This window comes from Corvus kubaryi, unplaced genomic scaffold (genome assembly GCF_017639235.1).
Source record: "Corvus kubaryi isolate FWS band 111438036 unplaced genomic scaffold, C.kubaryi_AGA036_p1.0 split1-37296, whole genome shotgun sequence".
In the NCBI taxonomy this organism is placed as follows: domain Eukaryota; kingdom Metazoa; phylum Chordata; class Aves; order Passeriformes; family Corvidae; genus Corvus; species Corvus kubaryi.
Genome location: NW_024582075.1, coordinates 15,838,386 through 15,862,716, shown reverse-complemented (window position 1 = coordinate 15,862,716; position 24,331 = coordinate 15,838,386). Strand labels below are relative to the sequence as shown.

Genomic DNA, 24,331 nt, shown 5'->3' with positions numbered 1-24,331 from the left:
AAAGTTTATTCACTGAGAAAGTGATTAAGCACTGGAACAGGCTTCCCAGGGAAATGGTGGAGTCACCATCCCTGGAAGTGTCCAAAAAACGAGTGGACATGGCACTTTGTGATATAGTTCAGTGGACATTTGGTAAAAGGTTGGATTTGATGACCTTGAAGGTCTTTTCCAACCTTAATGATTCTAAGATTCTACAGTCACTGAATTTTGAAAACAAATAAGCAGAATTTTTAATCTTCTAACTCAAAATGCTAATGGACAATTTCTACATGTGGCATACTCTGTCTGTATTAAGAGAAGAATTATGGGACATAGTAATGTATGTCTTACCTCAAGCACAAAGCAAAGGAGCTAAGAGAATAAAGTCAAATTACAGAGCTAGAATATGGTTTTGACTCAACCACTTGCTATACAGCTGCCTCATGGAAATGGTATTTTTATAGAAAACCATCAGTTTACCCTAACAGCTAAAAGAAACCACACAGAGTAACACAAAAACCTAGAGGGTTGCCTTGAAAAATACTTTTGGCAATACCAGGTATTGCCAGCTTGAAATAATTTCAGGTAAGACTCTGGTGCAAACAGTTCTTGAAATCTTACAATGGAAGAGACTGCACAAAATATCCTACAAAGCTTCCTCCATTCATGACATTACATTTTGGAAGTTCTTTAATAGTTCAGAATAAATCATCTTTGCTGCAAAGTTTATTTCTTCCTCCTTAAAGCCCCACAGGCAGGGAAAATGGCTGATTACTATGAAATTTTTTAACAGCTTTTAACATGCTGGAAGGCTACTGTGATTTCCTTCACTCTCATATATATATAGAACAAATAAAAATATTTCTGACTATTTCTCCAACATCTGATCATTACTGTTCTCTTCTAGATTCTCTGTAATTTACCAACATCTTTTCACATGGGGCATTAATTCTGGATGTTCTCAACTTCAAATAACCAGACTTCCAGCCTATGCAGTGTGTAAAAGCAATTCCTTCACACAAAATTAACCCTCCTTAGAGTATGGCATTTCCATAGCTATTTTACTGGATGATATTAACAGTCTGAGTTTTAGCTGAGGCACCTTGGCACAGCACTTCCCCTTGAAATGTGCCTAGAAAATGAACTCTAAGCTTTTTTGGATTAGATTCTTACATACATTAAGCACCTATGACTGACTGCATTTCAGTGAGAGCTGACCATGTTCCTGCCCTTGTGCCTCTGAGAATCCTTCCATAATAAACAGTTATGGTTAAGTGTTACAATTCTGGCATTACAACTGGTGACTTCACCCCGTACAATGGTGTAGGAATTCTTGGACTGTGGCCATGGCATTCTGTTACAGTGAAAAAATCAGTACAAACCTACACATGTTTATTTTTATTTTTGTAAATCTGGTGAACACATGGTGTACTTGATTTTGTGTTTTTCTTTTTTTTCCCCTCAGTTCTCTCATTCATTCTTCATCTAACTCATATCTTAGCATACAGTAAGCACTACAGAAGTGAAATAAAATTCTGATAGTACATTATTGATACAGAAGGTATTAGTTTGCCATTAAAACTAGGGAATGAAAAATTACAAAATGGCACATTTAATTCCTCATTAGTAAAACAATACAATTCAGTATGAAAAATGCCATCTGCAACCTGTCCTATCTACTGATATCTGCTGACTGATAAGTTAACTTACCACTTACAAGATAAAGACATGTATAATTTTTTCAGTTGCTACAAAGCATAGCTAAAATTTCTTTTTGTATTTTCCTATATTTAAATACATTTCACAACTTAAAAAAACCAGCACACTTTTACATGCCTGTGCTGCCCAATAAGAAACATCAGTGAAAGTTTTCTTCAAAAATAAATTACAATTTGCCTAAATACAGTGGAATACAGGTGCATATTGGGACCATATTGATAATACTGTTAAAAGAATTTTTAAGTGCACCTACTGCTGACTTCTCTACTCCTTTAGTGAAGACATCTTATTGCCACTTATTTTTGATGCAATATTTTGACAAGCAATACCTCCAGTATTACCCAAACATATTTAGAAGGAAAGACCTGAAATTTGCTTCAGAAGCTCTGCACAACAAATAGAGAACTAACTTCATCACAAGGCCGTTCCAGCCTGCCGTTCCAGCCTGCTGCTCCCGAGGGTCCGGTCGGACACTGGGATCAGGGGTTTGTGAAGCTTTTTTTGTTCCATCCTTCCCCGGGATCCCAGGCCACCATTGCCGCGTGCTCCCCGAGCTCGCTCCGGAGCGCCCCCTGCAGCCGCGGGGGAACCATCGCACCTGCCCTGCTCACCGGGAGCCGCCAGCGCCCCTGCCGGCTGCGAGCGGAACTGCACCCGAGGGGAAAGGGCCCGACAGCCGAGGGGGCTGGCACTGGGTTTGTGATTGCTGGTACTGCCAGAGTTATTGTTGTTTGTTTGCTTGTTATACACATACAGATATATAATAGTAAAGAACTGTTATTCCTATTTTCCACATCTTTGCCTAAAAGCCCCTTGATTTCAAAGTTATAGTAACTTGGAGGGAAGGGGGGTCGCATCTGCCATTCCAAGGGGGGCTCCTGCTTTCCTTAGCAGACACCTGTCTTTCAAACCGAGGCAGATATTTTTTGCTTATAATATTGATGATGATATCTACTTCATGACAGTCAAACAGGTGTTTGGACCAGGCTAACAGATTGCCACAAATGTAGTTTTCTCATGTATTCATTTATTCATTAGCAAATTTTAACGAAGCTGATAGTATCATTATGAAAACTAAAGCCTTCCTCTCAGTATTTGAATACTTGATATTGACATTATACTGTCATTTACCTGTGAATATTTGAATACTTGGTAGTGTCATTATACTGTCATTTAGCTGTGACCTGATTGGGTTTTTTTGTCAAAAGATTTTAAACTGAGAAACTGGGGTCCCAATATAGAAAATACTGTAATGAGGTTAAGGAACGAACTATTTTCTATCAGTTCCAAGACAACACAGCAAATGTATTCCAAATACAGAATTACAAAACAAAGAAGGAAAGGATTGTATTCTCTTGCAAATGGACAATCTACAACAGTATCCCACCCTGAAAAAGGAGGCAGGACTAAATGTTTCTGGTTGGAGGCCGTGTTATCTTTTGCTATAAAAGGAGATTTTTCAGCTGATCATTCATAAAATTCACTATAGCACATGAGTACTCAGAACATTAAATTAGTTGAGAGGAACAAAAACCCCCAAAAAACAACAACAAAAAAATCTAGTCTGCACTGCTTGGGGTAGAAGAGAAGACAGAGAAGTGGGAAAGAGAAGTATCCACATTAAAGCTTTACATGTTTTACATATTTCCTTAGTATAACACAGTACTGCTTTTTTTAAATCTCTAATTTACAACCTTCAATATTGTTCTTTTATTTCACAAAGATTAAACTCATATCTGTGACAAAAATGCTACTAACCCTGTTCCAGGCACTGCCAGTGTGTATAATCCTTTTTGATACAAATTATTTTCATGGTAGCTGAATGATGGGACTGACTTTCTCGCTGCAGTCTGGCTTAGGTCAAGGGAAATTCAGGTGATGACATTTAATATGAAACCAAGTAAGTGTGAAAGGTTAGAAGTGAAAGATCTTTTTTTTCCTTTAGCTTCCTTATAGGCAAACAAATAATGAATTCACTGTAACATCTTCATTTGATCTACTCAGCTGTAAAATATGAACATTCTCAAATCTGCAGTCACTCAGACATCTAACACATGCTAATGAACCAACTTTGTTTCTGCAGATGCAATTAAAATCCTCATCTTTATCTATGCAGTCCAGGTTAAAAAGGCTGATACCAGGCTGCAGGACTACATGATGAAAAAAAGCTAGCTAAACAGAAATGACGACATGGAGATGGAAAGCAGAAAGTCCCAGGGAGAAACAATCTTGCCTTGCAGCAGGAATAATGATCAGGCTGCCAAGACACAAAAGCAATCAAAACAGAATCAAAAGGAAAAGAGAAACAAAATTAGCAAAGCTCTTCATCCCTAATGATATGTAACAGTGGTTATAGTTCATGTTTGAAATCTCACTTGTTTTTCTGCTATAAAAATATGCTATATAAAAATGATAGCATGAGGAAAAAATAGCAATGAAATGTCATCACTGGGTTTTCTTCCTACACAGGGATTCCCACTGCTGTCTCACCATCAATACCATTAATTACATTATGTGCAGCTACTGTATTAGAAGAGGTAACTGGTATGCCAAATTTACAGAGCTGCAGACTCTGAGAGTGGGAGCTGAGTTATGTACTGGATAGGTGGTATGCAATGCTCTGCACTGAATGCATCAAATTCAGCCTATGAACACAGAAGGCGCTAAATTATGCACAAAAAAATACACAAACACAAGCATTGAATGCAGGAGCAATCCATTGACTAGAATGTCTAGCTTCTCATTCCACTTAGGGAACATACTGCTTCTGAATGCTAATCACTTCTGGAGGTGATTACTATTCTGATCAGTGTTTTTTTAGGGTGCAGCCAACAAAGGCTAGAGTTAGCTTAAAACTCTGCTAGGCAATTATTGGAGAGAATGAGAAGAATTTCATTTAGTTACATCAAAATGTCTTTCTAGACAGTGGTTGCCTGTGGCCTGCAGTATTAAGACAAACTCTCAAGTACTTAAGTATACCTTTTGCAATGGGCTGCTTATTATAATCAGATTTTTTCTTTGATCTGGTGTCATTTAACAGCAACTTTAAAGAATTAAGTAGTGAAGAAATGGGAAAAATTTCATTTTCTCAATTCCAAACAGGCAGTTCCAGGACTACACAAGGCCTGTAGACCCAAGATAAAATTAAAAATTCTACTAAAATTACCCACTGCTATGTACTAATTGACATAAGGTATGTAAAGGCAGTGGTGTTAATGTGGGTTGAAGTTACATGTGGGAAGTGATTCTATAATTAGAATGCTATACATTACTTGAACTGCATAAAGCCTACCCTACTTTTAGAAATGATGGAAAGGGTAAAAGAATAGATATATATGTGTTTTGGTAAGCCTCCAGAAAAGAATGACTGCTGCCAAGAGGTTCAAGTTATGTAATCATTGCAATTACAGGTATCCAAGCATATGAAAAAGACATCAATGCCAACACAGTACAGCATTAGGCTTTACGGTGCACTCCACCCTGTTCCAAGCTTACACATGCTAAAACATTTTCATTTTGAAATGGAGCTCATCCATGAACTACTGAAATATCAACTACTATCTAGTTACCTCCATAAGATACTTTTACTGATTTAAAACCTTTCTGGATGATAAATCTTTTATCCTCCTCCCTAATCTCTTTCTGTATTACTGAACTGTTCTTGATCCTCTGTATTTATGGCACTTTTTAACTCATTGCACAGAGCCTTCAATACCTTAGCTTTTCCCACCTTCCACCTGCAGTCCTGCAGCCTGCTTCCCACTTGCAGCTTCCTATCCCTTCACACAAACTTCCAGAACAGTGTACATCAGAATGCTTGTGGCAGTGTTTTTCCTGTGACACTCCTGTTCGTTATTCATCTCCTGGATTTGAAAACCCTCCTACTGTTGTTATGGCAGGGTCTCAAGGGAAGTGATTACCACTGATGTTAGAACCACCCCTTCTTTCTCCCCCTTTCTGATTTCTACGTTTTGTTGAAGTTTCTGGCTAGTGATATAGGACTCATAAACGTGTTTGTAGAAAGCTCAGCAATGAACCAGCTGTGTAGCACTCTCCCTAGCCAACGTGTGCTCCCAGCAATAGTAACAGCATCATGAGCACAAACAACCCATGAAGACTGCAAGTCCATCTCAACACAAAATACAGTTACTGTGGAAAAAGTTGGGTGGAGGAACACGACTGAGGGCAAAGTACTCGTTTGTCTTCCTGATTGGCTGCTGAGGATGAGTTTTCCCATTTCTTTTTCTCCCCATCTTTCTCTTCTTCTTCTTCTTCTCTTTTATTTTTTCCCCTTTTACGCTCTCCTCTCCAATAACATCCACTCTTAGAACTGATAAATGCCACCAAATATGGACCCACTAGTAAATATTCATGCAACACACCATGGTCTGTTACTACTCTTTCTATCACCTTTTTATCTTATAACAAAAACAAGTTACTATTTTTTATTTCCCTTTACATATAGCACATATTTTATTATAACTCTTCTAATAATAGAATCTATGGTTCTACTATTTAAATAGTATCCTTATGCTATTATCAGAACAATATCCTTATGTTTTAGTGCTTTACTTTCCTATTTTTACCTTGGTCTGCAAAATTGAATTTGAAATACCACAGATAATTTTGTATTCTTTTATTGCATTTGTTATTGTAGTTTTCCTAGCTACCAGCATGTGCTCAAAAAAACCCCATTTCTCAACAAATCCAAGTCCTTGCTGATGTTAAATAATGCTGAATCTATACCATTTAAAATTGAGAACTGAATGCTGTTGACGTACATTCACTTCCTCGTAACAGGATGGTACGATCATATTCCTATTACTACAGAGGAAATAACTCTTTTGGTCACCTCCTAAAATTTCCAACATGATTAAAACAGAAAACAACCCACCAAAATCACTGTGATCAAAAATTTAAAAGTTTTCCAGAGTATAAAAGAATACTAGATAAGTGGCATGACTTGGTAGTTTCATAGTGAAAGCAAGATTTCCTATATGTTAGTGATTTTCATAGTATAGACACTTTTAACTCGTGGTAACCTAAAAAAAAATCAGTTTTTACACATATAAAGAAAACAGGCAAACATACATGAAGGAAACAAAAAACTTAGATTAGTGGTAACTCAGGCACAATATTATTAGCCTTGCTTAAGCTTTCCTTACCCTGGACCTCTCCTCTAGTTTTGTCATCATGACGACAGTTGCACCTCGTTGTTCCCACATCATTCTCCAGAAGTCACCAAAGGTTTCTGGCAATGCCCCCTGCGTTGCTATATAAGCATTCTGCTTCCTGTATCCATCTATGTAGTTGGCATTGATATAGTCGCTGCCTGGTATGCCTGCAAAGAGAGGAGAATGAAAACACAGGGCAGAATTTCTGTGCTGTCCTATTGTACAAGGGCTGAAAAATCCTGTGACACAGCTGATTTGGTGAATCTTGGCTGGCTCTGTGCCAGGTAGTGCGTGGGTACTTACAAGTGAGTGTATGCCCTTTGTGGAGTCAAGAGGCATGGTGGTCTCTCTGAGAATAACTATTCTTTTGACACAGGAGACTTTGTTTGATAAGAAGTATAAAAAAAGCTGGAAAATCTGTATCAGGTGGAGAGACCTGGGGGTCAACACAACAGCATTTAAAAGCTGGTCTGATGCTGCCTGCAGACACCCAACAGTATGGCAGTCTCTACCTGGGACAGATAGGGAAGATTCTTGAGCAGATGCCCTGGATAGGCTCCTTCAACATTCCTGTTGAGGTTATTCCATTTCCTTTAAATACAGAAGGAAAAAAAAAACAAAAAATTATCCAGGACTACTAATATCACTGCTATACTCATTTTTACCATTAAATGGGAAAATAATTATTGTAACAAAACACATTATGTAAGTCAGATTTAAGAAACAGTGAAATTTGCTATATGGTGTCTGCATGAAATAAAGACCTCTGCAAGACTGAGTAAGAATTAAAAGCATGAAAAGAAGGTGGGATTCAAGACTTGTATGCACATGGGACCTACACTGTTAGTTGCTTGAGGCTCAGGTATTTTGGACAAGATTTACACAGGGACTTTGGCTGTGTCTACCAGATACCTGTTCATTGTTTGAGCTCCACAGGAAGCAGGCCAGTTTCTAGCTGCGATCTATTTAACTCATGGTATGCAGTAGGAAGCCTGTACTGAGTGTTGGAACATGCTGCCTACCAAGGTCAAGCAAGTTTATTAGCTGTAACAAAGGTCACATTTCTAGTCTGCACTAGTAAGGCAGCCATGCTAATGGAAATGGTAAAGGTGGACTTAAAAATTCTCAGATCACTGCTGAATTCAGCAGTGCAGTGCCCAGCTTTCAACTCGAACTATGTGCATGTTGAAAGATAAAGCATGGAGGGATCAGTTTTTATGTCACTGCTTGCTTTTTAACTGATGACTAGAGAAAGAAAAGATACTCATGTGAGATCTCAGCGCTGGCTGAATAGCAAAGCAGTGTTAATTAGCTGAATATAAAGCTCTGTATCTTAATAAGTTTTGTTTAAGTAATTGACAGAAGTTCCTTCTTTGAGCAGAAATTAATTATTTATATTTATGCAGCCAATCTGCCATGCACAAGTCTAAAACACAAGACTTTCAAACTCTTTCAAAAGAGAGTCAAGGTGGTAATACCAGCTCCAGATTTATTGTAAGGCAATGACTGTTTTCACTCCACAAAGCAATGAAATTGCATTTCTTTGGCTGTGAAACAGAATAAATTGTAAATAAGTACTTCCGAAGCTTTCTGTCAGAAACCAAATCTTCAAATCTATTCTGATGCGTTATCTCCTGCCAGTGATCCCAAACCAGGAATTACGGGAGCTGTACACTCCTGTCTTTCCTGATTGTAACACATCTGAAAGTGTCTTCCAAAATAATTTGAATTTGAATGGAAATTAGCAGTACCTCTTTAAAAGTGACTGTTCATTTTTAGCTACAATTTTAATAGTTGCCACACTCATTCTGGGTAAGCTTAATGTTTCATTCCACTACTTACTTAGCAGTGAATGAACCCACAGACTAAATGTCACAGTAAGTAAGATCCAATACAATCTGTAAATTATTCAGATTATGGGTTACTGCAGCTGTAGTCTAGCAAAAAATTTTGCCTTCATGCCTAGTAAAATTCCATATATGTTCTTGTTATATATGTTCAAATCACATTTAAAGTAAAATTTTAATTTGATTTTACTTTTTTTACACAATGAGAAGAAAAACCGGACAAAATATTTCAGAGGTAGAAAGACCTTGTAACTTCAGGGTCACAAGAGAGGCAGAAAATGGCACTCCTCAGGCAAGATTAATGAATGGACACAGGAAGACTGACTGTCTGATTCGACCTGATTGAAAGTCTCTTCCAGGAGAAAAACAGAACAAAATAAAAAACTAGTTAACCTGCATAGTCTATAGCCAAAAAACCTGATTTCCCTCCATGAAAGGTAGAAATTAGAGTTCGAAAGCATCTACTCTTGTAGACCTGAATCACTTTTACGTGACACTTCTTATTGTGGATATTGGAATTAATGATATAGAAAATACAACTTCTAGGCACAATGCTGTATTTTCTTCCTTTCTCAAGATAATAAAACCTTTTTTTCCCCACAAAACCAATGAGAAAGAAGAATGAAGCCAACAGGAGAAATCTACACCAACTGGGTATTATTACCAAAGGAACTGAAAAAGCTGGAAAGAAATTTTTTCTGCATAAATTAGAATTATATTATGATGCCTGGTATCATACTTTGAAGCACATGTTATAAATAAAAGCCTGAGGGAAAAATGAAAAACAACACTTTGTAAAGTGATTAAATGATCTTCTGGGAAAGCTGTCCTCTGGAACTGATACTGCACAAACTCAGTGTGAAAATTAAGCATGACAACTATTGCAAGCTGTTCCCTAAAGAATGATAGTTTCAAATTTTAGCAGTCAATTCTAGTACCTGATATAAAAAAAATCAGAATGCCTAAATTGTAAATACTCTTTCTACTTACTGGTTTCTATTAAATTTATTGATAAATCATATTGAAACATGTAACTTCTAAATTAAATAAATTCTAATTCTTTAAATTAGAATGAAGAAAAGCTTCCAGATTATACTTTCCTTGATCTAAGATTCAAGCAAAAAAGAATTAAGATTAATAATTACTGATAATTGCAAAGAGGATTTCTTCAAATCTAGGTTATAGTGGAAATTTTCACTCTGTTTCTCCCCTTGATTGTCATAAAGTGGACACAAAAAATTCTGTTTGTCCTTTAGCTAGAAAAATTATTTTAAAAGGCAAGTTAGCTTCATGGCACAAAACGAGGATATACTTGGGACATGGACATGAAAATCCATTTACCACAGACCCTGAGCAACTATTCATGAATTAATCAACAAAGTTTTGAAAACAAACAAACAAACAAACAAAAATTTGTTGCTCCAACACTTGCACTGAGACTTTCACCAAGGGTTCATCTCTAGCAGAATACAGTACTCAATAGAGTTTTATCTCTGCTGAGATCAAGAGAACAACTTGATTCAGAATGCTCAGCTCCACTGTCTCACACACAGTATCCATTAGGTATGTTCTTTGTTCTCCATCCATTCTCATAGTCCGTTTAAGTATCATACACATTGCTCACAGAGTCTCTTTTCATCACTGTTTTTATGCATGACCTCAGTTTCACGTCCTGCTCCAAAATCCTTAAAGCTCTCTAGGGAAGGTATTTTATCATAAGAGGACTAATGAATTGTGTGCAGTTTAAAAATAACAAATACAAAACCTGAATATCTGTAAATATCTACAATGACAAAGCATAAAAATTTATCAAAGATAAGTAATTCTAAATATTAAAATGTCCCTTTCTGCAATGACTTTTCTGGCCATAACCTCATTCTGAGCTGAGAAAATGGAACAATTTTCTGTCAAGTCTAATAGTGCAAAAACAATCAAATGACAGCCAGTCTGACTGCAGTACAATGAAATCCTGCAGACTTTTGTTAGCTGCCATAGCTTGAAGGCAACATACCCACAAGCACAGCAGCAATTGCCATCATTACTTAAATTTGGGTTTCATAGTTAAGAGAGGTCAATTCTATAAAAGCATGGGTCAGGAAGGGGACAAAGCAACCAAATTCTGCCTACAGTAATATTGATATAAACCTTACCTAAACCTACTGGCATCAGTGGGATTTACTGTACATTTAGGATGGCACACCTAAAGTGTAAATTTAAGGTAATCCATGTAGTATAACTTGACTTCTACAAGTTTCACGAAAGTAGAGACACAGTTTCTGCACAAGAAGTCAGTTAAAGCTCCTGAACCATGATTTTACCACAAGTATTTTCTAATAGCATTTTCAACTATGGTGATGAATGACCAGAGTCTGCAATCTCTTTATTTAGCCAGACAGGAGTTGAGCACAACAGGGGAAGAATCAGATGAGTAGTTCAGCATAAAAGACAATCTATTTTCAAATATCTCAAAAGAACAAAGATGTTTAATTTTTACATAGTAAGAGTGAATGAGCAATGAAATAAAATTAGCCAATGCCACAATTAAAGTACCAAAGATTAAAAATCCCATGAAGTATATTGCTCTCAATTTATGCTGAGAACTCATGAACAGAGATGACAGTACAGCTTACTGCAACATAGACTCAGATCCACAAGGCTAATAATGTAGACCTTATGATTCACTTGACTTCCTGAAGAGAGTTATAGTCTTGAATAACCTTAATTAGACTTCAAGTTTTATTCACAAACTGAAATCAAATAATGAAATTATTTCAAGTCTTTACAAAGGCTCCATACTGAACAGCCTTTCTATTTACAACAAATTAAACTACAAAGCTTTGTTTCTGTGCTGCTTCCCTATGACATATGCTTTTAGTCATAAATAGTGTGAAGTAATAGGATTAAATTCCATCATGCTTGTAAACAAGTTGGAAAAATACCATAATGAACTCAAGTGCTGATGAAGTTGTACTATTGATTTAAATTAATGTCTGGCGTTTTGAACAACGTCAGAGCAAAAACCACAGGCTGGTTGCACATGTGTGAACAAAACAGTGTGAAAAATCTAATTTACATAAGAGGTACACACCAGGTTAACTATAAAAGGATGCAGATCAGGCCCCTTGCTATCCTCTCCTTTTCATCTGTCTCTCTTTTGCTTTCTTTGTTGCACAACCCCTGCTCTGCACCATCCACGTGGCAGGAACAATGTGGAATCTAAGGACTGGTGATATTGTTTGTTCTCCCTCTCTCTTGCTTTGTCTCATCAAAGCACAGCTGTCATATTCTATCCCATACTCCATAATGAACTGTATTGCAGTAGTGAGGAGATTGTAGATGTGTGTTGTGGCTTGTGAGACAGCACCTTTGTATAATGGTGTACTATAGCTTGTTAGCCAGCACTTTTGAGGGGTTTATTTTAGGAGCTGAGAACTATTTGAATGTACTGTACAAAACTAACAGCTTGTTAGCCACCACTCTTGTGGACACAGATTGTAAGAATGTAAAGGCTTGTTAGACAACACTTTTTGAGTCTAAATAGTGGTCTGATTCCTGGAGTTAAGGCATGTCTACAATAAGAGCATAAGAGCCCTGACTCGTGGTCTGATGTCTTTGTTCAGCCTGATGAGAACTTACCATGACAACGTGCCCCCTGCCATGGGCTGTGACAGCAGCCCCAGCTGGTGATGCTGTGCCTGATGCCTCCCAGGACACTGGTGGTCCTCCTGGCTGCCAGGGCACTGCTGACTCATGTTCAACTTGCTGCGCCAGGTCCCTTTCTGCTCTCCAGCATCTCATTCCCCAAGCTGCAGGGTTGCCCCATCCCAGGTGCAGAATTTGGCACTTTCTCTTGTCAAACTTCATGTCGTTCTTGACAGCCCAGCCCTCTAATTTGTTGAGGAATATTTGCAGGGCCTCCCTGCCTTCGAGGGAGTCAACAGCTTCCTCAATTTTGTATCATTTGCAAACGTGGTTAGTATCCCTTCCAGTCTTGCATCCATATCATTAATGAAGACGTTGAACAGCACCAGCCCTAAGGTGAAGCCCTGTGGAACCGCACTGGTGACAGGTCACCAGTCTGATGTCATCCCATTTACTGCAAGCCTTTGTGCCTGACCTGTGAGCCAATTGCTCAGCCATTGCATGATGTGTATATCCAGCTGTATGCTGGATGTTTTTTCCAGAAGCATACACCATGAGCGAAGGTACAAAAAGCTTTGCTGAAATCCAAAAAAATTACATCAACTGGCATTCCGTGATCAGCTTGATCAATGAACAGGTGCTAGGTGCCAGTAAAAACCGTTTATGTGGATGTTTTTATGATGTAAAATCTATATAATTAAGGAAATCATAAAATTGAAATGGTCTAAGCACAAATCTGTACTTTAAGAACCCACTGAAATATCAAGCAGCACAAGACCAATGAAGGTACTCTACTAATGAATATTTGTAAAATGAGGCTTTTTACAAAGACTAACAAAGTAAGCTAAGAAGGAAAAAGAAATGTCAGGAAAAGAAAGCCTACATATAGCTGAACTGTGAATAGACTGTTAAGAGGACTAGGAGAGTCTGGTGAAGAGGGAAAGGATGAATGATACAGAGTCTCAAAGAGAACTGCTGAATTATAGACAATTATGGAAAGAAGGCAATGTCAAAAAGAGACAGACCAAAGATGTAGAATTAGGCACGACAAAGAAAGGGATTGTTTACAGGACAGAAGAGAAGTATTTGAAAGGAAAAGGAAAAGGTGAGAAAAATGAAATGTAGGTAGGCAAACTAGGAACTAAGAGTGTAAAAGATCTGCAGGCGAGAAGAGAAACTTGGAAGGTGACCAGCAGAAAAACATGCAAAGAAGGAGGAGCTCCTTTAGGAAAAAGAAAGGAAACATGGCTTTGTTTTGTTTTGCTCTAAAAGCTGTCCAGTCTTGAGAAGTACAGAATGAAAATACACAGATTGTTCTGCGCAGGTCCTCGGAGGCATAGATAAGAACATTGCACGAGGACACTATCCACAATACATGGCAGTATGTGCAGATAGCAGCATGGTGCACAACACTACAAAGCAGACACTGAAATCTAACATGATCATACTGTGATTACTTCACAGCTGTCTGAAGCTGGGTTTAGTGATCTCTTTAACCCCTAAACACTGATTAACACAGCAGTTAACAATCAAAGGAATCTTTTCTTGAACAGAAATATTAATTTATACCCTGAATGATGCACTAAAAGGGATGATGACTGCCTCTTCTAATACAAAATGAAATGATATCTGGTTTGATATTACCTGCAAAACCCAGTTTCAACAGGAGTATGCACAGTAAACAGGTACCAAATCTTCATTAGTCAGTCAAGAGCAAAGCCACTGGATGTTTTCTTGAAGTTTTCCCCAATGGGAAGTATGGCTACATATACAGGAAGGATTGTTCTGAGCAGATTTCAAGGGTATTAAGAATGGCAGTATTTAAGTTAATATTATTACAGTATCAGTAGACTCAAACACTACAGCTTGCCTCGGCATTGTTGCTGAGACAGCCACCATGAAGTCTACTCTAGGAAATCTACTTCACAAGCTCTCTAACACCATGAAATCTACTTCACTGATCTTTCCGTATCCTGCTACTCATCAATGAAATACTTTTGTTGTTTTTAGGGCAGTCCAAGCTTGCAGGGTGAGGGGCCATATAATTACTCTAAGTGTATGTTTTGTTAGCAGAAGGCAACATAAACGAAATGTAGGAGAGTGCAAATAATTTGCATAGGTCATGACCCTTCCATAGTTATATTGCTCCAAACAACTTCTAAATCTAACAATGATCGTCTGCCTACTCAAAGCCGATTTACTGGCAAATGGCCACCAGACAAATAAGAATTTTAGCAGCTTCTTGCCTTTTCTTTCTTGACCATTTGTATTACAGTCAGAGCTTTCTAGTGTTAACAGCATTTTAAAGTCACTGAATTTCCCATAAAAAAAAATTACCCTGCCAAAATATGATAGGTTTTTTTTCTTTTAATAACTGGCATTAGACAAATACGTCCACAGACAGAAGACTTTTAGGCATGGCTATCTCCTAAAAGAATTGGCAACACTTTTTAAAATGCAGAATGTTTATCCATTCCTTCCCCGCCCCCCAATTTTTATTTACTTCTTAGAGGTTGAAGATCACAGATCTCGCTGTTTTAACTCAATCTATTTCGCTTTTAATCAGTAGATTCTCCCTTAAATCCATTTAGATGCATATAATAAACTTCACTACATTCTAAAATTCTGTCATTGTACTTTAAAATTTCAAGTGTCCCTCTCAGAAACAGCCGAAGATAGCACAATATGAGCTGATTTCAATACTTCAACCAGATTTCAAGAACATGGGAACAAAATTTTGCAAAGTAAAATTTTCTTTTAGGAGGGAAATCAAATTACCACATCCAACCTGAGTTTTCCCTCCAAAGGGACATCTAATGTAATAAAATTTAAACATGATAAGAAACTAATTCCTGTGAAATGAGCAATTATGTTGTGGAACTCCATGCTGTATGTAATTACAGAGGTCAAGAACTTAATGGGGATTCAAAAAGAGGTTTGAACAGGAGTTATGAGAGGTACCAAAATAAACACTTTGAAAGTGTTAGTAAGCCTTGTGTTTCAGATCTAATGCAATTAAAAAAAATTTGATATTATCAATAGTTGGAAAGAAGTAATTTCAAATCTCTGCAAATTGCTTCTTAATACTTTCTAGTAATCACTTCGAATAGGCTAGAAAGTTGTTCAACTGCACAAAACTGGCCTTGTGTCTCATTCTAAGGTACTAATTACAATATTCCATATTTCTGCAACACTGTTAAGAGGCCAAATGTTCATCAGTGTAGGATTACAGTTTGGCAGATGCTCAGTCTTCTCTTCATATATATTTGCTCTTAAGCAGTAAGAAACTGCCTAGGTGTGAAATGAAGATCTTCTCATTAGAAAGGGCATAGTTATTATTCAAACCTCACTAATAGTATTCATTTTCTCGTGGTCACCAAAGAAATGCAGATGAGGCCTATATGTAAAATCTAACCAAATATTCTCCAAATAGTTGTAACAAAATATAATGTAGTCCAAATTTAGGTCCTGATTAAGTTGTATAGTAACATAGGTAAAGGAGAATATATTTTAAAGTAATATTCCAATTATTCATTTCCCTGGTAACATGAAAAGAAACACAGCTGTCAACTGAATACAGTGCTGGCCAAACTGTGTATTTTCATATCTGAAATATCTACTTAAAACCTGAAAGAGAAGTATTTATTACTAAATGCTAAGAGCAATGTATTAAACTTATGAAGGTACACACACAAAATTTCAGCAAAACAATCATGCAAAATCCCAGGAATAAAAATTTTTAAGAGGACAATTATATCTTAAATTACTTCTGGCTTTAAGACCAAATATAATTTTATAAAATGGCATTTAATATTTGATGTATTCACCATATGCTTTTTTCACCATAATCTAAAGACTTGGAAAATACTTAAAATCATGCAAATCAAATGGGTCAAAATCCCATTTTGTAATCTGATATTACAAAAGGTTATAATATTTTTCTCTGTTTAGAGTCAATGACTATGAAAGAATTAGAAATTTTAGCCTAATCATGATATTTCTTACTTTAAAAAGGGAATCAAACATGACAGTTTAACTATATTTTGTCCCTTCTTAAAATACTCAATGCTTTCCAGGTACAATGTAAATACTTTTCCGTATTTTTACTATCTCTTATTTAAAAACATACTCCAATGTAGTGTGCTATTGCATACTTTCAATTACTTTAACTAACATTTTCTGCTTTGCCTCTTAAATTTTCTTCCTATTCTCCAAATATGTTCATTTTTTTTAAGGGAACCAAATTTCATGGGTCATTTACATAAAGAGGAAAATGTCCAGTTGTCTATTATATAAATTAATAAATAAATCTGTTTGCATGTAGTCTTTTTGCTCCCCTTCTCTCCCCCTTCACACAACCCTTTTTCCAAACAAAATCCCAGGAAAAACTTGAGTCTTCTTTTTGTCAGTTAAGACTTATTTCTGAGTTAAGCATTTTGTTCTGAAGAACTTTACGTAACATTCAGAAAGGCTGTCCAGTTTCTTTTCGTGACCTATCCAGACCATGTACTTTGACCTCTTGTCTGGACCAGTGAGACAGAAGAGTATATATTTATTAGTTACGTCACATATACTGTTAATCAGAATACCCTCTCTTCAGTGTTGAGACAGGTAGTTCTACCAGGTGGTGACAGATTTCTATACAGCTATATTCTTTTACAAGGCAATAAGAAAAATTTTAGGTGATGTTGCAATAAAATCTTGTCAGAACTGCTATATGAGCCTCAGAGGTGTAACAAACATAAGCAGATTATCTTATGAAAATTCTTCAAGGTAATCATTAAAGTTTGCTAACACATTTGAGAAGCTCTTATCTGTGTTATCAAAGCCTATGGTAGGCAGCTGCAACAAATGAGGAAAGATCTAAACTTCAGTCAGTGGGGTTGCCTTTTTCTTCACCAAGCAGCTGATATTTAAGTGGATTACACCTATAAATCCAGTGTCTTTAGGTCTGGAGTAGCCAAAGATAAGCAGCTGTTTATAACCATGAATTAAAACACCTTGCAGTTTAACTTGTAGCATGTTATGACTGAAATAATTACAACCTTGAATACACATCTCTCTATCTTATGTATCATATTAAGTCCTGTCAGAGTTTACTAAGGACAAATCTTATTTTCATTTAAGTTGTGTCACTTAAATATATAATTTGTTTGATTATGGCCATCAGTAACACCTGACTGTCAACAACATAGAATAAACTGAAAATCTGACTTCAACCCAGGAAGCAGGTTAATGGTAAGGCAGAATTGGAAAAAATAAAAAAATCCTCTGAGTGAAAAACAGTGCATCCTGATGCTTGGTAAAACAGACACAATACCTAGGGCTGACTACCTGTAACAGTTTGCTTCAGATAAAACTCTAAAATGTCTAAGATTTTGGAAAGCTTTTTAACTAAGACAGATATAATGAAAAGCTCTCACTGTATCACACTGTCAATCTCTAGTCAGTGAGACACTTCCAACAATGTCTGCATGTGGGCATTTGTTTAAAAACTCTAGTTTAAGATTTAGATTGGAAATTTAAAAAAAGGTTTTAACAGAGTTTTTAAAATTTTCACAGAGAACATGAAGTTGAACTGATTTTTTTTTCCCACATTAAGGTCTTGAAAAGTAAAACTCAATGAGCAGATATCTTGATAATTTCATTGATCAACTAACCCCTCAATTCATGTGTGTTTGTTTACTGATGCATTTGGTTTGCAGTGTTAGTATAAGTAAACAGCAATATTAATTAACTTTAGATAACTCACTGGCATATCCACAGGGACCAAATGCATTCAGTGTTACACAGGAAAGTGTGTTTAGTTCAAGTTCATAATACATTACTGACAATATGCATCAGAAGCAGACTGTCATTACAGGAATTTACTGGAAGTACTTTAATTAACACTTCTTTATATTATTATATATATTGATTAGTAAAATTATCCTAGATTTTAGGATTTAATTAATTTAATTTTAAAGGTCTCCTTACCTTCTATTGCTGAGAGTAGAACACGAGAATGGTCGTATGCAATTACATTCGCATATCTATTCTTTGGTTTGTTTACTTCCAGGTTAGAGTGTTCCCATGTGAACTGCTGACCGGGATCAATAGACTTCAAAACACAAAGAGAAAAAAAGGAAAGGAAATTTTCAGCTAGGGACTACGTAATTGTTTTATTTATGATAATTACAAACTAAATTCCCATCATTTACGCTGGAAATAATTTGCTTTTGAAAGAAAATTATTACTTCAGGACAATTTTGACATATCATATGATATCAACCATTTTGTATTTATGCATCCGAAATTTCCATGAGGAATTTAAACCATGAGCTTTTTAAAATCCAGTTTTTTTCTTCAGAGAAAGCAAGCTATCCATCTTTTTGTCTTTTCTCTCATTTTGGCAAGTGAGGGGTTCTAGCTTAAAAAAGAATGAATAAATACCAGAAATCTCAAAAACACTGGGATGAAGGAGAATAAATATTTTTGCCTTTATTAGTAAGTGCACATGTTCAAAAATTTCACTGTACTGTTTACTAAATAAACTCCAAAGATTCCTGAAGAAGTTTTCCAGAAGAAAAATAATGTTTCTGTTCTTTCATTTTGATGCCAGGCCAACACATGATACTAGTGTTGCTCAGGAAACTAGCTGCATTTCATCCATAGACAACATGAAGAAACTTGCTTTTTTTTTGAGTCATAAATACATAAGCAATTCAGGCATATTTGAAATTTTAATGATATCTTATTCATAAACACAACCGATCTTATTCATAAACAAAACAAAGCGTTTCCAGATTCACTGTTTATTGTCTGTTTCCTCCCTGTTCCAGGGTGGAATTACAGAAGCGTGCCCCATGTTCCTTCATGCTTCACCACTAGGGAGACTTCAGACTCTAGTACCTTTACCTCTATGGTTGAGCTACATATGCAGCAAAGGGAATACAAAATAGGTAATAGATGGTACTTGTTTATGCTCACTATGGTAGTGGCTGTATGAAAGGTCATCTCATACTGAGAAGTCATGAATTATCACCTATTGTTTTACTTTCCCTTTCTGTAACTTTAGAGACCTTAAAATTGTTTCATGAATATGAGTAAACAACTATGGCTTGAAGGTTATGCCCTCTGTTTAATCCTAGTAAGAACTGGCAGCTCCCTATGCCAGCTAGTGGCAAACTATTAAGAAAATACTGATGACACAGATAAGCCGAGTTGAGGCAGTTCACCAACACTATGCTCATTTTCCATGAGCAGACCAGCAACATGGCACAATTCAGAAAATCCATACTGCCTCTACAGCATCAAGCCAACAGCTTTACTGACTCCTCCCAGGGTTACAACAGCTGCAAGTCCGTTTCTTGTTAGTGGAAATAAAATATGACCTGTAATCTATTAGAGTAGGTATTACCTGACGATGAGCACGTGTGAAATTAATTAATGTGATTTTGCTAGGACTTATCCCTTAGACTAATAATTACTATTCAACCAGTCTGGAAATTGCTTCATTCTCATGCACCTTTACATATTTTATACAATTTATTTATTTAATATTTTGAGAATGACTTTGCCTCTTTATTGAGATTATTCTAAAAAAATAATCTATCAGGCCTTGCTGCCTGATAGAAAACCATTTGTCTTTAGGAAAACACATACCTCAGGAAAAAAAGTACCTTATCCTATTAACCAATACCCTAGGCTCAATAACTTTTATAACATGAAAGTTATAAAGTACTGCATAACCTAGCTATGGAGAGTAGAGGAGAGTGGTGGCTCAGATTCTGGCTCTACAGTAGCTGAGATAGAGTGCTTGGCAGTTCCTCCCTCAAAAGGAAATTAAGTGGGACTTTTTAGAGAAATGAGGAAAAAATTAAATGCTTGGGAGCATGATGAAGGCCATGAAAATTCTACCTGTGCTTTGGAGATGATTAATTTGAATTGTAGCACTATGTGAGTCACTGTGTGTGTTCAAAAGGCATTCTTCAATGCAGCTCTGAATGAATCTGATTTCTTAACCTTCCACTCAATATTTGACACCAAACTACTTGGGTTCACTATCTTAAAATTTTGCGTGACTATGATTAACATATCTTAAAACATCAATTGTATTAGGAGTTTATTATTAAGTTAGTATCTTAACAGACTAATGAGTAAGAAATTTGCAAAACTGGTGATGGATTTTTTTGGAGCCCTACTGTATTTCGTTTGCCTATAAAGGCACAACAAACTATCTCCCTAGTGTTCTGCCAATTGCAAAGGTAGACATCACTTTTGTGCTATGCTTAAGTTTAAACACAGTGACCTCATCCAAGATTAGGTCTTCACCCTTCTCCAACAAAAATATTAATTTTTCTGACTGGAAAGTGAAATTCTTATTTATCAATAAAGCAAATGATAAAATTTTACTAATTTCACTCTGTAAAATTTTTATTCCTTTTTCTTACACTTTAGTTCCATCCCAGTAATGTTTTCCCATGCTCTGAGAAGGATGGCTGGTAGAATTTTGAAGCAGGTATGCACCAGGTATGCACTGCTTAATTTAAAAACATAAGCATTTTTATCTTTACTTCTAAGTGCTATTTATTTCATCAGAGGTGCAGAGAAAGAATTTTGAGAGCATTTCCATCAGCACTGGGGAGAGAAGAATTATATACATATATACTATATTTAAGACATGTAATATACCTCTTTATCAGCAGGCCAGCAATTCACTTACATCACATGACTTGAAAAGTAATAAAATTTACATAATGACTTCTCTCAGCACAAATCTTCCCTCTTTCCTTTTTGAGTTAATGGAGGTGAACAAGAAAACTTATGCAGGATATTTGCAGGTCAAGTTTTCAGAACTTTGGAAAATAATTTTTATGGATTTATCTCAGAATTCTAGTAATAATTGAGAACAGAAACATAGTACAGAAGATGCTAACTATATATTAGTGCATTATACTCTAATTAACTTTTAAAATAAAATTGATTATTTAACCAGGAATAATGCACATCTACAATATCTGGGACTACCTAGTCAGTATTTTTTGAAGGACATATACAGAAACATGCTATCTAAACCACAGTCCACTGCCCTAGAATGAGGCACACTACTCTGCATTGTTCTAGATAGATAACTGAAGCAGACCATCTGTCTTATCTTCTAGGTTTTTACCTACACTGACAAAATATTCTGGAAATTACTTCACAATGTAAGATGTCACATATACTTTCTCTTCACATTAGACAAGAAAACTAGAAAATAACAGCATCAACTGGCTGCCTAACAAGCTGCTAGTCTTGAGCCTGGAATGCAGGACTCTGGCTTTAAATCATAAAAAAACCAAAACAGGATGTAAAAAATAATAATAAAAATACTTGCAAACAGTATGTTTAGACTGCAGTATATTTGCATATACAAAGATAATTTTGCATATACATAGAAAATGATGATCTACGATTCTTATCAATTATGAGAAACAGCTTCAGCTCTATATTATACCTATTTTTCATGTGAATTTACAGATTATTAAGAATACTTTAAATTTAAACCTTAGCTTCAATTGTTCAGTATTCAGTATTATTCTTCCAGGTTTTGCTCCTTAATGTTTAAGCATTCTAAGGTTACTGTTCAATATCAAGAAAAAACCCAAACATACACTTTGTATGATGTATAGCCAGATGGTGTAATTTAGTGGTTAATATTTAGGTCTACATGCAGACATAGTTAACATAAATTATCAGAAACAGGCAAATGGATTGAACTTTAATCCTTGCTATTTTCCTCAGCAATGTGAACCACTTTGTGGCCTTCCCATCCTCCCACAAAGCACCATTTTGTCAAAAGAAAGTTAATCTGTATTTCCTCAGACTTAATAACCACACTGGAACAAAGAGTTGAGTGGTATTGGCAGACACATTTCAGAAGTGTGAAAGACCAATAACTCATGAATAACAAGTCCGTACTAACCGTTTTAATGAGTGCTTTAATGGTTTAATGGATGGCACTTTAATAGGATTCCTAGTATTTTCATTCTGAAAGCTTGCCTTCAATAAAGCCGTTGTTAATAAAGAAACGGATTTCTTCACAGCGTAACTGTGTGGTATGGGTGCTTTGTGCAAAAGAAATAAAAATATTTGTAATACTGTTATTTCTCTCCCATGCTTTGACAAATCTTTCAGCTATTGTGTTCAAAATGGCTGGCTGCTGAAACAAGTGTGATCTGTTCGTAGGAAAAGACTTGAGAAATATTTACTAATACAATGCACCATCCATAAAATAGTTCATTGACTAACAATCATGGTAACCAACATTTTCTGGTGGTAACCAAACCAGAAGAATTTCAAACAATCCCCCTCCAGTTACTATGTACCTGCTCACTGTGCAGATTTCCTTTATACCAGTTAAACAAGAGGCAAATGTTCCCTGATGTCAGTCTTCCAGGACTATATCCTGGTTCAGCACTAAGGAAGGAAGGACCATGACAAAATGCCCTTCCTGGTGTAAGCTGACGCATGCCTGTCTGCTCTGGAACAGTGCTCTTCCAAGGGTCACTATGGCAGCAAATTAGGAGCCAGCAGTTTTAAGTTTCTGCATAATGTGGGGATTGATATATACTGCATAGATTTCACAAGGAAGCATGTCCTGTTAAGCATTTCCAAGCACTGTAGGTGCAGTGTTTGTGGCTTAGAATTCAATCACCAAAGATCACTGCTTCACAGAGAAATCTGGGACCAGGTAGGCAAAGAAGAATGAAAAAGAAAAATTTGAGAGCATGTCGATGCAAACAGACTCAGCACAACTAGGGAAAGTACACAGCTATGCAGAGAAATGAACAGTTTGACCCTCTTTTACCAATGTCAGCAACTGTGATGAGAATTTCATACCATAGCTGATGAATCTATAATAAAATGATATTGTATTATGCAGGAAACTTGCTAATAGAATGAGATTTACATACTGCATTACCAAAATGTGAATGCTAGATGCATGAACATTAATTTATGATCGTGGCAATTTGCCAACTGGCAATTTGCAGCTATGTTTTTTTAAATTGAGTCAGAGCATTTCCCATTACACTGCAAAGGGTATAATTTTCCAGAATATGGGGGAAAACCTCCACATATGGCTAAAACTTCTTTTGAGCTCAAACATAAGTTTATGTCGTGTCCTAAAAACAGTTAAAAATGCAGATGAGACATTTCTGTTAACTCTCAAAGGAAAGTGACCTAACTGTTCAAGAGTAGCAAGAAATACAAAAAGCCTTTTTCCAAAAGCTTTTGTAAACTCCTCTCAAGAAAAAAAGGTATTTCCTTCACAGTATCAAGCTAATATTCCTAAATGAAATTAAGCAAAACCTGATTCCAATGGAATGAAACAAGATGTATGAGCATATAACTAAAAAAAACTTAAAGAGGAAAATAAACATTATTTGAAAATATCCTTGAAGGAGAGTCGCCATTTCAAAATGCTGTAAAAGCCTTAATTTTTTAAAATTAATCATATTGGTTTGTATTTCTTTGCCATCAGTCTTAAACATAAACTGTTCATTCCCTACCTGCAATTAAAATAGTTTGACCCTGATATCATAACCAGTAGTAATGGAAATAATTTTGTGTTGAAAATTGGGGATTACAGGCAACTTCAGGTAGAAAATATATATCAGGAGCAGACAAATGCCTGAGTAATGAAAAAAACTTGCTTTGTGTAAATATTTTTGTGGTTAAAGCCTCCTGCTGTTTTGTTTTATATAGTGTATGAAATGCAGCAGGTCTTATAAACTAAATTTTATAATTGTCTCATATGAGACACTGGTGCTACTTTAAATTTTCAACATACTTATCATATTTTTAAAGCACTGTCAACAGTTTTTATTTCAAGGAAAGATTAAAGGAGTGAAATTCTTCATTGATTCCTCCATTTTTCTCAATAAGCGCCTAAAAATACTGCAAATTAATCCTTCTAAAAAGCCCCTGCAAAACTCAATTTGATCT

General features: G+C 36.1%; 1 protein-coding gene across 50 annotated transcripts in view; it reads right to left on the bottom strand.

Annotated features, from left to right (window-relative positions):
• PTPRD (protein tyrosine phosphatase receptor type D) overlaps nt 1–24,331 on the bottom strand; it is a 1,187,501-nt gene that overhangs the window by 41,674 nt on the left and 1,121,496 nt on the right. For all 50 annotated transcript variants that reach the window (XM_042012906.1, XM_042012907.1, XM_042012909.1 and 47 more), the window contains 2 exons: nt 18,338–18,461; nt 6,864–7,039 (listed from right to left, as the gene is read on the bottom strand). In XM_042012906.1, coding sequence (XP_041868840.1) covers nt 6,864–7,039; nt 18,338–18,461 — 300 coding nt within the window. The remainder of the gene's footprint in view (nt 1–6,863; nt 7,040–18,337; nt 18,462–24,331) is intronic.